General features: G+C 29.2%; 1 protein-coding gene across 5 annotated transcripts in view; it reads left to right on the plus strand.

The window, feature by feature from the left end:
- Positions 1 to 6,781, plus strand: part of Papss (3'-phosphoadenosine 5'-phosphosulfate synthase) — a 132,230-nt gene extending 125,449 nt beyond the window's left edge. For all 5 annotated transcript variants that reach the window (XM_085825178.1, XM_085825180.1, XM_035370990.2 and 2 more), the window contains exon 12: positions 2,139 to 6,781. In XM_085825178.1, coding sequence (XP_085681304.1) covers positions 2,139 to 2,402 — 264 coding nt within the window. In that variant the 3' untranslated portion in view covers positions 2,403 to 6,781. The remainder of the gene's footprint in view (positions 1 to 2,138) is intronic.
- Positions 6,782 to 16,502: the final 9,721 nt, after the last annotated feature.

Here is a 16,502-nt window from a genome sequence, read left to right on the forward strand (position 1 = left end):
CAAAACATGCAAGATACCAAAGGTATATAAATCACAGTACATTAACATTATAGAAGATCCAGAGAATTTGAGGTGCTTTGTTACTATAAAGAATTAATAAATGTAGTATTGTAAATAGTAGCAATAGAATTGTAAATAACTATGTAAATTAATAAATGTAGTTATATTTTATATAAAAAATAATATAGTATATGAAACACAATATGGTAAATAGAGATTTCAATTAAACTTGAAATTTGAAAAATTCCTAAATATTTCAGAGTCTGCGCGATGTAGAAAATAATAAATAGTGCAAGTTTACATAATACCCGTTTAATACTTAACTCTTAAGTAATATTAAAAATGAAACAGTTTCTACGAAAAAATAAATAAATAAATAAACATTCTATGAATATTTTTTAGTCTATTTACGAAAGTGTTTATAATCGTTAGACATGTCATTTCTGTACGTTGATAGCATCTTTTTAATAAATAATATACTAGCTTTTTTTAAATAATATTTTCATATTTCTAGATGCAATGGTTTATAAAGTAGTCGCCAAAAATTATAGATTGGCTACTAAAATGGTTAACTTTTAATAGATGAAGATTACTTACGTATTAAATGGGGTTCTGATGTCAAAGAATAATAATTTTCATGATTTTGTGTTTTCCTTCTTCCCATAAAAGCAGGGGCGTAGCTAGAGGGGGTCAAGGGGGGCACCTGTCCCCAGGCGCAGAATCCAAGGGGCGCCAATCTGATGTTACGACATTTTAGAATTAAATGTTTTCCATCCTTGGCTAGCACTAGGGGGCACGAAATCTTCAGTTGTCCCTGGGCGCTGAAAACTCTAGCTACAACTCTGCATAAAAGTATAGAACTTTGAATTTTTTTATTGTATGTTTATTAATTCTTTAGTATTTTGAATATTTGATTTTAAAAAATACAGAATTGTGATAGATTTCAATTGAGGCTGGATAAAAATAAGGATGGCTACAGTTTCAAGACCTTTGTTAGGTGCTTAGTGGAAAAGCAAAATATTTGTATAATCAATTATTGTCTGAGCGAGAATATTTTAAATAAATCATCATCAAAAGGTAATGAAAAAAAGTTGACTTTTATTTTTTCCCAAGTTTTAACTTTTATAATACAAATGAGTAACTCACTTTTGTTCTGATATTATTTGAGAAAAGTCAAAAGCCATTCATGGATGGAAGGAACCCTAATATTTGCTAAGAGGAGTAGCTTAACATTTGTAATCAGTGGAACTTTATATAAAATTCAGTTTAAAGTAGAGTACCTTTCAGAAATCAGGATACATTCTTTAAAATCAGTAAAATACTGATTAAATCACTTTAACTTTATATGAATCTTAGAGATTTAATTTCTTGGTTTTACATTCCGTAATTGATTAAAGACATGAAAGGAAGAAGTGAGAGTACTTTTTATTGCAGGGTAGTACAAAGCTACTACTAAAAGCATAAATAATAATTGATTATTGTAACTTTTAAAATTAGTTGCTTTAATACAGCATCTCAAGACCTTTACTTACCTTTTTTATCTTCTTTTAACTGTAATAATGTCTACAGCTTGAGAGATCAGAGTTTTTCCTGATTTTACTTTTTTTGGTGTGTTTCAATAATACCTTAATCTAACTTACATAAATATAATTTTGAATTATTCTGTCAACTGAAAATAATTTTAAGGGAACACATATTGATTTTTTGTTAATAAAACATATTTTTTAATATCACAAGGGCATTTTATTAGTTATTTTTAAAGCAGATCAGAACCAAAAGGAAATAGTTGTTAAAATTTAGGTTTGCTAATGAACACTATTCAGCTGTAGCATTTTTTTTTTTTTTTTTTTTTTTTTTTTTGAAAGAAATACTAGTCTGAGAATTATAGTTTTTTGGACTTCATTTTTCTGAAAAAGGAGTTAATAATACTAAGATTTTTTTTTTTTTTTTTTTTTTTTGTCTCTAGCTTTTTTTACTCCCCTCCCCCTTATTTTCCTTTCAAATTTGGAAATTTTAGACAAAACATCTTTTCTCTATTTGATTCACCGAATAATGACATTCAGTAGTTAATGATTAGCAGCATAGAATTTAACAAGAATATGGTACATAGTTATAATATTTCTAAACATTTTTCATAGGTTTTGACAATGGCTCCTGGTTTGACTCAACTGGAAATCATTCCTTTCCGTGTTGCAGCTTATGACTTAACCAAAAAGAAAATGGCACTTTTTAATCCTAACCGAAAACAAGACTATGAATTTATATCTGGTACAAAAATGCGCTATCTAGCTCGCAACAATCTGGAACCACCTGATGGATTCATGGCCCCAAGTGCATGGAAAGTTCTGTCTGATTATTATCGTTCTCTCTCTGACAAATCATACTGTCAATCCACGCAATGAGTACTCTTGGATATATTTGTTTATATATGCAGTGATGACTCGTGCACTTCCTGAAAGGTTATGGGCTTATAAACTGTATCCTGTAAAAATTACTTTGATTGACTCATACTGATGTTCGTTATTTGTCTTTCAGTAGTCTTACTGATTATTTCAGAACAATTTCTGTTAAGATATTTTAGAACAAATAATTAATGTCTTATAAATCTCAATTACTAACCTTTAATAATGGATAGATCCTTATTTATTTATTTATTTTCTTTTCTTTTTACTAGTCAGTTCAAAACATCACCAGAAAACATAGCATATTTTAAATAATCCATTTACCTATTCATTCTTTTAATTTAAAATAGAAATTATATCTTCTTATGACTGACTATAAAATTGTATAGCTTTTCAGTGAGAAGTAAGTATAGTGAAATAAACTTAATAACTGTACTCAAATTGTTTTTTAAAATAATAATGTTTTTATTATCTTGTAAAATGTTTTGTATAAGGTGCTGCAGTTTTTAGTCTTTTAGCAAATTTTAATTGTTAAACAAAAATTTTGAGTTTGATTGTATATATGTATGTATATCCTGTGCTTTCCTCTTATTTCTATTATCACTCATTTCTGTATTGAAAATAATTTAAACTACAAGAATGCACTGAATCTTCATTACACAAGTGTAAACTAAAAATACACATATTCAAAATTATGCATAATTAGGCTTCTTATGTAATCTGTATTATTAAACTGTATAATGAAAGTAATTTAAAACTAAAAAGTTTTCTTAATTTACTGGAAAATAATATTCTGTTAAACAGTAGAAGATCAAAAATTCACCTGCATCTGAATCTGCAAAGATGCTCAGATTTAAATGAAGTTCACATTTAATAAGATCCTTGAATCACAAAACTGTTTCCAAGGCTACATTGATAAATATATAACACAATTTATGGCCATACTAACTTTATTGAAACAGATTGGAATAGTAATAAACTTTGTGGAAAAGAACTGTTTCTTTATGCAAAGTAAAATGAAGAGGAAGTAGCAAGTGTTTCAAGAACTCAATATTATGAACTGAATGAGAAATTCTGGTAACTTAGGTTACTGCTAGATGCTTGATTATGAAACTATTGACAATATTTTAAATCTTTCAAGAATAATTTGATCATGATGGCAATATAGAAAAGTAAGTACTAACAGAATTCATCATAAGTAAATAAATTTGCAGTACTCTAGTTCTAAAGTTTATATAGAACCTTTATATATCTAAGTAGTAGGATTAAAAAAGTATCATTAGTTGCTTTAATATCCAGTTCTTTGACATGTTCTTTTATTACATTAAGATACTGTTTAATAAAAGCAGTTTGATTTTAATAGAAAACTCTCAGATGTTTTTATAATAATAGTAATTGTATAATTGATCAAGAAGTAATGCCTGTAAAACCCAGAATTGTTACTGTTTTAAAACAAATTGCTGTAAAACAGATACTTGAATAATGTAAAGAATACTTTTTTGTGTTTCTTTATATATATATTTTTATGTCTCTTGTTTTGCTATATAAAAATGTCAAAAAAAAACTGAATTGCTTTTAGGTGTTTTATTTATTTTACCTTTTTTAATCTAAGTCTAAGGATTCTTACTTAATGATATGAACTTCACAAAACTTTAAAATCAGCACAATCTCTTGTGAATTTCTGGTTATCTTCTACAACATTAAATTTTTGTCACAGTATATTGTTCATATTATGTGATAAAGGTAAAATTTATTTTTTTGTATTTCTTATGTGTATTATTTGATAATATTAAATATGTTTTACTCTTTTAGTTAGAAAAGCAAAAATGCTCTTGATTTGAAATGTATGATCATGAAATGAAGTTTTGAGTTTATAATAATGATTTATAGCAGTTGGTGACAGAAATTCTTACTTTACTTTGTTAAATAAAAACTGCAACATGTTGAATTTTATATAAAATTCATGTGTGTTCTATGTGAGGGATGTTTCATGTGCAATGCTTTTTTTGTATATTAAACACCTTTTATTTTTAAACATTTTCATTGGTGATTTGTGTTAAATTCAGAATTTAGAATGTAAATTTTGAATATTTTTATTGCTTACCTGTATTAAATTTGAAATTCAGAGCATGTCTTTTAATTAACTTGATAACATAATAACAATAATTTAATTAACTTGATAAACTTGCTAATATAAACATACATTAATTGTCATGTTTTGTTACCATATATTTTTGTTTATGCATTCTCTCCCCCAAACCAAAAAAAAGTTAATACAATTACTGAAAACACTGTGCATAGAATTCACTTTCTGCTTATTTAATTAATATTAAAATATAAAAGTAAAATGAGTCATTTAAAAGTTAAAGGTAATTTGTGCTTGCAACTGATGAAAGTATATGATTTTCCAGAAGGATTTCAATTCAGAATGTTTGCCAGTTTTCTGCACATTTATGCTTTCTAGGCTATTTGTAGTTCCCACTCTAAATATTTTCTATAACAGTCAAATAAAATTATTTTATCTCGTATGTTGAATGGATCATTTACTTGTAATATTTTATGTTTTGTACAGTCAAAAAACAATCTAGAAGTTTCTCTTAGTGTTGATGTTTTGATAACTTCTTATAACTTCTTGGTTATTTTAAGTATTAATAATAATTGCTAGAATATTGAATTTTATCAATTAAAATTTCTCATAATTATATACCTGGAAATGCATTCCATCAAAGGTTAATTTTTTGCTGTTATAATGAAGATGATTCTTTGATGGCTATTTTTGAAATATCTTAATTTTTGCTGTATTCAGAGCAATAATAAAAAATTATTTAGACATGAATAAGTGAAGGTCTGTTTTAAAGAAGGTTTTATTATGGTCTATCAGAACATAAAAACATTTGATCATATATGGATTATGCTGGCATAAATCCATATGAAATAAATTGCAATATTGATATTTGCAATATATTTTTGAATACTCTTCATGATATAGTTAAATTCTGAAGTATTGTTAAAATTTATTTATTGCAGATTTTATTATTTATTGTTGCATATTCAATGGATGTTGTTTTATCTTAATCCAGATAACTTAAAAAAATTATTATTTTGCTGTGTTTTATTATATATACAAGTTTGTATAGTGTTACTTTATGTGGTATAATTGCTGTACATTTTTAGTTTTATAAGAATTAATGAATTTTTAAATATTTAGCATTTTTTGTGGGTTATGTGCCAGTATTTGTAATAATATGAAACAATTAATTATTATTGTTTATATAATATTGTTATTTTTTGTTGCTATTGCTGATCATATATTAATATAGTTGCATTATATCATTTTAAACATTACTTATGACAGCAAACTCTTGTGAGAAACAAAGCTGCATTTTTATTAGTTTAGATTTTCCTATGTATTAACTGATAAGGATGCTGACCAAATAACAATAAAATACTATTAAATCTATTTGAGCATAAGAATATTTTTATACATGAAATATGAAAATTTATTTTTATGTAACCAGAATATAATAACACTTTAGTAAACTGTACATTTTTATTGAACAGAAATGTAGTATACACTGTTACTTTTTATAGAATTGAAAGCATTCACTGTATAATGAATTTAAAACATATCTGGCATAATGGATCATAATTTCTTTCATAAGTGTAATTTTCATGTAGTCTACTTAAAATTATTCTTTTATTAGTTTTTCATAATAGTAATCTTTTATAAAGCTAATTATCAGTCATTTTAGAAACATTTTGCATATAAAAATATATCTCTCTGTTGACAGATAAATGGGATTATAATAAAATGCTCTTACTTTGCTATTTTATTTAATTGCTTTTCATTTTAAATTAGAACTTAGGCATGTACTTAATAGTGAGCGCTAGTAGTTTTCTGCATGTCAAAATTATTAAGTAAATTATGAAATTTTCTAGAAGTAATATTTTTAAGATTCAGTAATTAATTTATTTAATGTTAAGTAAAGTAATACATCAGCTTTTATAATTTTAAAAATTAAAACAATGAAGAAAAATATTTTATTTTCTTATTTTTATTGTGCCCTTTATGCAAGTCTGTGCACTTTCATGTTTAAAATCAAAATGTATTTCTTGTTAAAAATTCTAATATTAATATATATCTTTGTTTTTATCAGAATTGATTAGTTACTATTCTTGTGTGAATGTTTATATAAAAGATATATGCTGTTAGCTGTGACAAAGGTTTCTGAAATGGCTTCTTTTAAAAGAGTACTTGATAGCAGTTCAGTTGCACAGAGATTAGAAGCACATTGTTGAAACTGAGCATCTGATTATCTGACATATGTTTAAAAAATCTTTTGTAATATAATGCTATTAAAACTGTCATTAAACAATTATCTATTCTGTTTTTCTTTTGCTTCCACATACACATAATAGTATGTATAATTATGAACTGTATATTAAAGCAAATTACAAGAGTAACTAATCATGTTAGTTTATTACTGTAGCGTTACAATAATAACATTTAAGACAAGACAGGAAAATTTATTTTTAGTCCAAAGGGGCTTTGTCCCTGAAGGATTATTGTTTTTGTTTTGTGATTTAACATTGAAAACTTTAAAAGGCTGTATCACTTTTCAAATTGTTGCCACCAAATACTGTCGCCCTGTTTTATATTTGAAGAAATTAAATAATGAAGAATCTGCATAAATGTATGTATGTTTCTTGCATACATACATTTATGCAGATTACGGTACCTAGAGCCATCCAGTTTTGAATGATGTATTCCTACTGCGAATATGGGCACCCGAAAGCCCAAATTTTAAATTTGGAATTTGTTTTATTATCGATTTCATATTTTGTAAAACTTTAATAAATTTTTGATTAACAAACTCAAGGATTTCGAAGCGAGCAATGGCAACATTGTACAGAAAAAAATATTTTTATCTCCAGGGCATCAGAAATTTTAAAGATATGCTCAATTTAAAATTATTTTGCGATATTGCTGTTGAACTGAATTTTATGACTAAGTGTGGTGAACTTGATATTTAATGAATAAAGGTAACATGCGAAATGTTAAAAAAACGACCCTTTGGACATAATTTAAAATCTGGAACCTTTCAGATTCCTCCCCCTTTGTTAAATCTGTTTTGTTTTTATAAAAATTGTTTAATTTATTAAAAACTGTAAAATCTGTTGCATATGACTATGTGGATTAAATTAAACGTGTCTTTTAATATAATACAGCTGCAGTGTGCCCTCGTTATCACAGATACCAAGAGACTAAAAAATCAAGAGTTTGCATTAACTGGGCACTCAGATTTAGTTTTTAAAATCTAGTTTTTCTATACATTAATCATTTGCAATATATATGTACTACAGTTTATTATGTGTGTCTTCACAAAAACATTACAATGTTACATCAATAACTGTACTGTAAGAAAATGTCGCAGATCTTTTTCTGGAGAAAATTCCTGTGTACTGACTGCACTATGGCAGACAGTAATATAAATGTCGAACCAACTAATACTTATGAAGTCTGTAAAACTAGCAATCAGTTTAGATGTTGCAATAAAACGTTCTAAAGGGTGGGTGGGCAAAATGATACTGTCTTTCTCGTTTTCTTCTGCTAACATTTCTTGCACATCAGTCAGAACTGCTTTTATATCACATTCTTCTGGAGAACACATGGTAATATCATCATCTTCATTTACAAACTACTCAAAACTAATGCCAGGGTTCACAATGTCTTATGGAATATTCCATTAATCAGGTGAAGTGATATCGTTGTCACCATCCAACTTTGTCAACAGGATTAATGTCTTTGTCTCTAGACCCTGCTAAAACAGTTCTGTATGTGTTGTGATGTCACGGATTTCCAGGATGTGCGACAGCGATAGCTGTTATTGTATCAAGCACACTCCAACTTGCCATTTCCATCCTTTTTACAGCACAAATGGTAGCCCTCATAAGTCACTTGTGATAAGACCTTTATAAAAACAATAATGATGTAATCCCAAAACTGAAGAGAACTTGTTGAATTTGGGAAGTGAACCTTTACATTGCTTAAGTTCAGTAATTCATATTATGAATGTACATCTGTCCAATGCCATAAGAACATGCCTGAGCCACCATTCAACTATTAAAAAAAAAAAGAATTATGATAATCTGTTAATAAACCTTTCTTAAGGAGAGAAAAGATGTAAGATAAAGTACTGTCTATATTCTTAAACAGCATGGTTTTTGGGAACTTTACGGATCATCCAAAGACTGTTTATTACTGCTATCTGTATTACAGGCAAGCAGAACAGTTTTTTGCAATGCCACTTGTCACCTTTCATTCCGAGAGTACAGTATGGGAAAAAATAAAAGTCCAGTTTTGTCCATATTGTAGACATCACTTTTTTTTTAGGTATACTTTTCTCTCACTTGGTCAGATTCGTGTAACTAGTTGTTTGTTCCTTCATCAACTTTTATTTGCTTTACCATAAATTACTAGCAATGAAATCAACTGTCCAAGAATAAAAAGAGCGTTGGAGCGCACTGAAAATTCATATGTAATCAAACCACAGTCCAATAAATTTATGTAAATATGATTCATTTGAATTTTAGGTGGGAGGAGACGAATAACAGGGAAAAAGTTAGAAAGTTTGTGTTAAATAAAAAGTCTAATGATGCAACGGATTGAAAAACACTTCGTTATTTGTGCTAACCGAAATTCGCATTGATCTATAAGATCATGTAAAAAAAAAAAAAAAAAGTGACAGTTCTATATATCCCGTTCTACTGGGCCGATTGACAAAATTCAACTCTCGTCTTTTAAGTCTCGAAAGCACGACTTGAAGCTATGTATTAGATTTATATATAACATTGTAAAGCATAGGTATTATTTATATATAGCCTAGTTATTTTGATACAAATTCTGACTTTTTCTGAGATGACATACCATTTTTTTCCACATTTCGATTTTATGACTTAAATTATGCCAAGTTTTGTAAAAATCACAAGAGTAGTTTTTAAAAAATTAGCTCTCAAAATTTTAGCTGCTCAATGTTAATTGAATTTGATAGATATTTATTTATAATATTTCTTTTTTAAAACTTCCTTTCACATTTCGAAATTTTGGTTCATTTCAAATAAAATTCGCCCATTTTTATGATTTATTTTTAAAATTTGTATTGTTAAATAATTTTTATGAATTTTTTGAAAAAAATTTTGAATTATAGCCTGTAAAACTTTTAACATCATCTTAAAGTAGATGTATTTCTAGGCACAACATACAAGCATTTTTGCATCATTTAAACTTTAAATATGTTTAGAATTTGTAGCTATATGACCATTTTTATGAGGCAGTGGTTACCAAAATAAGTGTTGTGATGAGAACCATGCCTAAATATTTGTTCACTTGAGGCAAAGAGGTAAATGCATGTCCCAATATGCAATGCAAGAGAGAAAGGAAAAAATATAGATGTGTAAAATATGGAAGAAAACTAACATCTTTAGTTTGGCAATAATCCTTTTAATTCCTCATTTTAATCCGTCCTAAAAGTAGAAATTGTAATAACATTCTGGACTCCGTATTATCAAAATTAATTTGTTTCATGCTTGTTCATGTAATCCTGCAAAGCGACAACTCAGATCAAAATTTCAACCAAGGAACTAAATATCGCTGCTACTAGATGCGCAGCTCTTTTTCCCCACTTTGCTTGCCGTTACCAACAAGTGGTTCTCATCGCTCTGGTTTGCCCATCGTTCAAAGATGTAAACGGCTACATAAAATTGTGGCGTGCATAGCGCAGCCATGATAATGATGTGTGAACCTATTTGTGCTTATCGAGGCTTGCGGAATAAACCTATGCTGAATCATGGAACAGAATCAATCTAAAAGCTTTCTTCTCCACTATGCCAACTTATGAAGCTGTTTTCAGTTCCTCAAATTATCTACAGAATTATTAAAAGTATAATTAACTCGGTCCCGATAACAGAAACTGTTTCATTATTATAATGAAAGTAATATAAATAGGTATTACATTAATTTGTTAAGCAATTTTAGCCCAAAGGGATTATTAGTATTGAAGCAGGATTTTGCGTGGAATCGTTATGCATGCATCCTTTCACTTTTCATTTGAGTCTGTTGCCATTCGGCAAATTATAAGATATTTACTTTTGAAATTGAATCTGTCTGTTGTGGATTAATAAACCAAACTATTTGAAAGCAATAGATGCAGTTCTTAAGAATATTTCTTTCTTACTTTTGAATCAGATTGATTTAAATAATAAAAATGTATTTATTCATGATCTGCATTTTTAAAAAATTTTCAGCATTTTCATGGTTATATATTTTTCATTATTTATTTCATATTTTGCAAAACTTTACTGGTTTTTTAAATAATAAGCTCAATGATTTTAAAGCGAGCTGTGACAACACTGTACGGAGAAAAATATTTTAATCTCTAGCGCAGGACTGTCTATCGGAAATTCTAAAGATATGCTGTTTTTAAATATTTTGTGGTTTTGCTGCTGAACTTCATTTTATATGGAGTTAATGCGAAGAACATGATATTTAATGAATAAAATTAACATACAAAACGTTAGTAATGCCACTTTACTAAGAAAATTGAATACTGATTTGATGAAATGAGAGAAGACTGAAAATATAAATGCATTCCTACACTTAAGACTGCATCGGGAGTTCCAAACAAACACTGTCTATGCTGCTGTCAAAATTTTTGTGATTTTGCTTTTGAATTGTGCATGGTGAAAGTGCGAAGAAAACGATGCTTTAATAAAGCTAAAAAGAAAATCGTTTGCAGGGAATGAGTGTGACAGCAGAAAAATCAGACCTTTCAGATTTTTTTTTTTTTTTTTTTTTTTTAAGATTTTCCCCAAATTTACTTAATCACGGAATTTATATTCTGTAGAGAGATTGGCCATGTTGTAATTTCTTTTTTTCTTTATCTAGTGAAGCTTTTATATAATTTTTTAAGTCTGTTGAGGTATTTATTTATCTCTATAGCTAATTTTTTTCATTTCTCAAAAATATTTTCAGAAATGTTACATTCTCTCATCTGGTATAAAGAAAACTATAATCCCTGTATTAAGAATACGGATTTATATATAATTATATAAACAATAGTTTTTGATCATAAGACATTATTCACCCTTTCTATTAATGTATTAAGTTCCCGCATATAATACGTAATCAATTTTAATTAATTTTCTTCAAAATGCTATTATTTTCACTTCAATGCAATGATTTACCATTTACCGTTATATCTTTTAAAGATTGATGTTCTTCGGTAATTTATAGAGCCGACTCTTTAACAGCGCTTACTTTTGATGCCCATTGCGTATCCGTGTAACCTTTTAATGTTGTTTTAAAACGTATGCAATTTCATCAAATCAGCTCAAATACAAAATTTGTAGATTCTTTGCACACTTTCAAAAATTGAATAGTTGAATTTCTTGGGGCGGTATTTTTGCATCTTAAATTTAAATTACGAGTTGAACAAGAGGTATATTTAATTTGACTAATATTTTGCCGAATAAGGGTTTGCAAACATTTGCTCCGTGCGCCATATTGGCTCCATTAACCTTATCCTCGAATTTGAATGTCGAGACCATATTTTTCTAATTCATAAACAATTTGGTTTGCTAAACTATTACCAAGTTTTTTTTATTATTTCTATAAAAAAAAATGTTTTCTTTACTTGCTATAGAATCTGTTATACGTATATATATCCTTATCTAATAATTTGACGTAGTTGTTCATGTTTCGAAACATGTATAGAATCAAAAATTAAATAAAAATATTTCGCTTCTTATTAAAAAGAAAGAATTTGAATTCGAACATGACTGTTTCATATCAGTCACAGTAAAATTTGTTAAACCATAAGAAATATATATTTTATTTTTAATATCACAATAAACAAATAAAGATCTAGAATGATCCACACTTAAAAATTGTTTTATTAACAATACTTACCGTGACAACATTGTTATAAGCGACAAAAATTACGCATTTAATTTGTAAAAGTCACAAATATCTAGCTGCTTAAAGCATGTCGTTCTATAACGAAAAATACCCTATACTGTAATACAAATATGGTTTCGTTGTAGAATGTTTGCAATAATTTTCTGCCAACATTAATTTATTAATGTCTCAAAATACGTAAAAATTCTTAGTTTGTACTTAAGGCAGCTGTTTAGATTGCAACATTGAAGAAAACGGAACATGATTTTTCGTGCTGAAACCATTTGCTTTTTTGAAATTATCTAAGCATGTTTCCATCGCTAGTTCGGATTGGAATGGATTCTACAGCTTCTTCATATTCTTTTTTATCATCCTCAGTATTAGATCAACAAATAATCATTTTCAATACGATTAAGGAAGCTTGCAGCTCTCATTTTAAGAGAGATTCTTGACTGAAAATTTTCCTTATCAATTAGTAAGTTAAAAAGTTCTATGATCCTTGTTTTTTCGTTAATATTTGTGTCTACAAATGGCAGACTGGATAATACTGGCTGCTTCTCATGGTGCGTTTCATCGTGAATGGGCGTATAATTTTTTGTGCATTTCCTATATGTAACTTGAATATGAAACTGTTCCCCATAATATCTCCATGTAAGCGTCTCTCCTAAAGCAGACAGCTTTGAATACTTTATAATAATTAATTAATCAATGAAAAAGTGTGTATGTAAGTTTCGTAAGTGAATTTTTATTGCAGAAAAAGCTTATTCGAGCTTCAGCAGGTACGAGTGGCGTAACTTGCTGCCCAGACAGGAAAGTGTTTAGTGATTTTGATTGCCGTGGCGAAGGGCTCGGGTTCGAATAGAGAAGATATGGATTAATTTGTAGGCTTCTTCATAGGAGGCAACGGTGGCCCAACCATTAGGTGTCTCCATAATAAAGAGACCACATTTTCCGGCCTTAGAAGTAGCCAACGCCTATCAACGGCTAGAGCCCGCCGTTGGGGGAAGGAAGCTTGAGCAGAATTTCATATAGCTAACTTTAATTTAAATATGGAAAATAGATAGGCTGCTAAAGAGCATTTTTTACGTTATCGTTCCCATCATATGCCTACAGTATAAGCACAATTTTAAAATTAATAACATTTAATAATGCATCACTTTTACACGGTCAGAAGCTGAATAATGATAGTTCTGCGCCAGAAGACCTGAGGGCATCATGCAGCGTCATCAATGATGTCACAAGTGGAGGTGATTTGTTTTAAGCTGCTGGTTAAGATGAGTTAAAGTTCTTATTTCTTTTAGTTTCGTTTTCCCATTTGAATTTAGAAAATTGGCAACGGATTAAGAGGATTTTTTGCATCTTAGTTTATGGGGAATACTCTTGGAGACCTCCGTTGAAGAAAAAGAGAATTATATATTTTGGAAAATTTTTAATTCTATCGTTTAAATCATTCAATGCTCATTTTTAGAAGCAGCACATTATACGAGAAATAAAAAATAAATAAAAAAATAAAAAAGACTTACCTTATCAAATGTATATAAAAATCAAACTTTCTACAAAAAAATATTGTTGTTTTGATTTTTGAAGGTCTTTAGAGTGATACTCAGTAGTGTAAAACGTTGTTCCCTACCTAAGTAGGAACGTACACTTACGGTAAATTGAAAACGTAACATTTAATAAGATTTAATGGGTTCGTACCTTCAGTTTAACAAAACAGATGAAAAAATCATGTCAGACTATGACACGTTAGTAAAACCATATGATGAATAACACATGAATGTGCATGACTGGTACAAACATGAATTAAGTTTTATTACAGTTCATTTAGTTAGGTAGCTACATAATGTAGTCTTCCACTGCAGGATTCCATACTTTGAAATCGCCACACCACGCTGGATTGATTCACGGCCGTTCGCCATGTCTATAAGGCACGTTGAGAGGATACATAGTCTTCATCCCATTTCTTGAATTCTACCACCGGATTATATATTTTACCTTTTTCGGCTCAGTGCAGCAGAAAAGGAGGAATGCAAAACTTCCAACACTTTCCCTTGCTGAGCCAAAAAGAGAGTAAAACAAAAAAACATTCTTTAGTTAAAATCCTGCTTGCTTAAGTCCTTAAATTGAATTTTTTCGAAGTTTTTTTTTTAAGCGCATTTTGCCTTCAGAAGTTACGAAACCTTCTGGTTGAGATAGGGTGATCTTATCAATAGTTTTTCAATTCAGGTAAGCTATTTGAACATCCATTGGATGTACTTTTAAATCATATTCGGCTGCTAAAGCGAGCAGTGTTCGTATAGAGTTATAGCGAACTACGGTTTGAAAACGTTTCTGTATAATTTGTTCCATTCTTTTGCAAGCACCCTTTGGTGACAAGTCTGGCTTTGAACTGATCATCTGTGCTGTCTGTTTTTCGCTTTATTCAGAATATCCATTTGCATCCAACAGCTTTTCTATTCTCTGGCAAATCTGTTAACTCATATGTATTGTTCCTCATTAACGAATTATATTCTTCTTGCGTAGCTGCTCTCTGTTTATTTGCATCTGGTCTAGATGAAGTTTCTTCTACAGTTTCTGGCTACTCAAGAAGTTCAGAGTTTACTAAATTATCATGTTTTTGTTTATGGATTTTTCTTGTTCTAACCGGTTTTTCCCGTTTTCAGGAATGTAGGTCTTCCTGGTCCTCTTTCTGAATTTTGAACTTGAATTATATTTTCTTCAGCATCTGCTTTCCCTACATTTGTCATTTCGAAATTCTTGCTGGCTGCTAAATTTTCTACAGTAGGAACAAATTCGGTGAGTTCCTGTTCTTCAGCTGTTGAAGTCTTCGAGCTTGCTTCTGTTTCCAAAAATCTGACATCACGACTTTGTGTTACTTCACAAATTCCACAGGCGATATGCTTTTGCTTCCTCAGGATAACTAATAAGAATGTATTCTTCATTTTTTTTTTTTTTTTTTTTTTGGAGAAATTTATTTTTCTTTTTTCAGTTAGTTAATGCAAAAGTTTTGCTTCTTATGATCTTGAAATGCAATACTGTAGGCTTACTTTTAGACCATATTTCTTCAGGCGTTTTTGATCGGTATTTAGCAGTATATTGGTTACAAATGTAAGCAGCTATAGATACCATTGCCGCCCATAATCCTTGGAGTAATTTTGATGTGAACAGCAAACATCTGGCCAATTCAACTTTGGTACGATTGGCGCGTTCTACAACTCTTTTCTATTGTGGTCTATACTAAACTGAGAACTTGCGTTTATTCCCTCCTTTTCTGAGAATTGGTTAAATTCCTTGCTTTTAAATTCTTTCACATTATCGCTGAGCACTATTTTTAATTGCTTCCCCGTTTTGCTTCTCAGCCTGGAATTTGTACATTTTAAATACATCAAGGGCTTCGGACCCTTTCTGTACAGCGTACACAGTAATTTTTCGCGATTCGTTGTCGATAAATATTATGAAATAATGATACCATTTCTTTTAGTTTCGTTTTCCCACTTGAATATAGTTTCTCAAAATTGGCAACGGATCAAGAGGATTTTTTTGCATCTTAGTTTTTAGGGGTTGTGCTCGTTGCGCCCTAAATTGATGAAAAAGATAATTATATATTTTGGAAATTTTTGAAGTCTACCTCGTTTGAATCATTCAGTACTCATTTCTAGAAACAGTATATTATACGAGGGGGAATTAAATTTCGTTTTGAAATTTTGATCGTTATTTCCCATAAACTTTTAATTTTAACTTACATTTTAACATTATTTTGTATTGATAATAATACATTTATTCTCTGCAATATTTAATACTTAGCGTCTCTAATTCCGTAACATTTTAATTAATTTTGTACACATTTTCTTTTCCTACCTTTTATTATTTTCAACACAGACTGAATTTTAAATTATTTGTTATATTTTACAGACGTAATTGTTCACATTCAAGTTTTTTATCTGTTATATGATTTAGTTTTAAATGCAACTTCTTATTTTTTTTCGTAATTTTCTTAAACTCCATAGCTTTTAGCACGTTCTGAATTTTAACTTACTTCTTACGTTTTCCTAATATATGTATTGTTGCGACAGAGTCGTAGCTAGGGTTTTCAGCGCCCAGGGACAACTGAAGATTTCGCGCCCCCTACTGCTTGCCAAGTATGG

The sequence above is a fragment of the Stegodyphus dumicola genome, chromosome 1 (genome assembly GCF_044657685.1).
Source record: "Stegodyphus dumicola isolate Sdum_Otavi_A_Nest chromosome 1, ASM4465768v1".
Lineage (NCBI taxonomy): Eukaryota > Metazoa > Arthropoda > Arachnida > Araneae > Eresidae > Stegodyphus > Stegodyphus dumicola.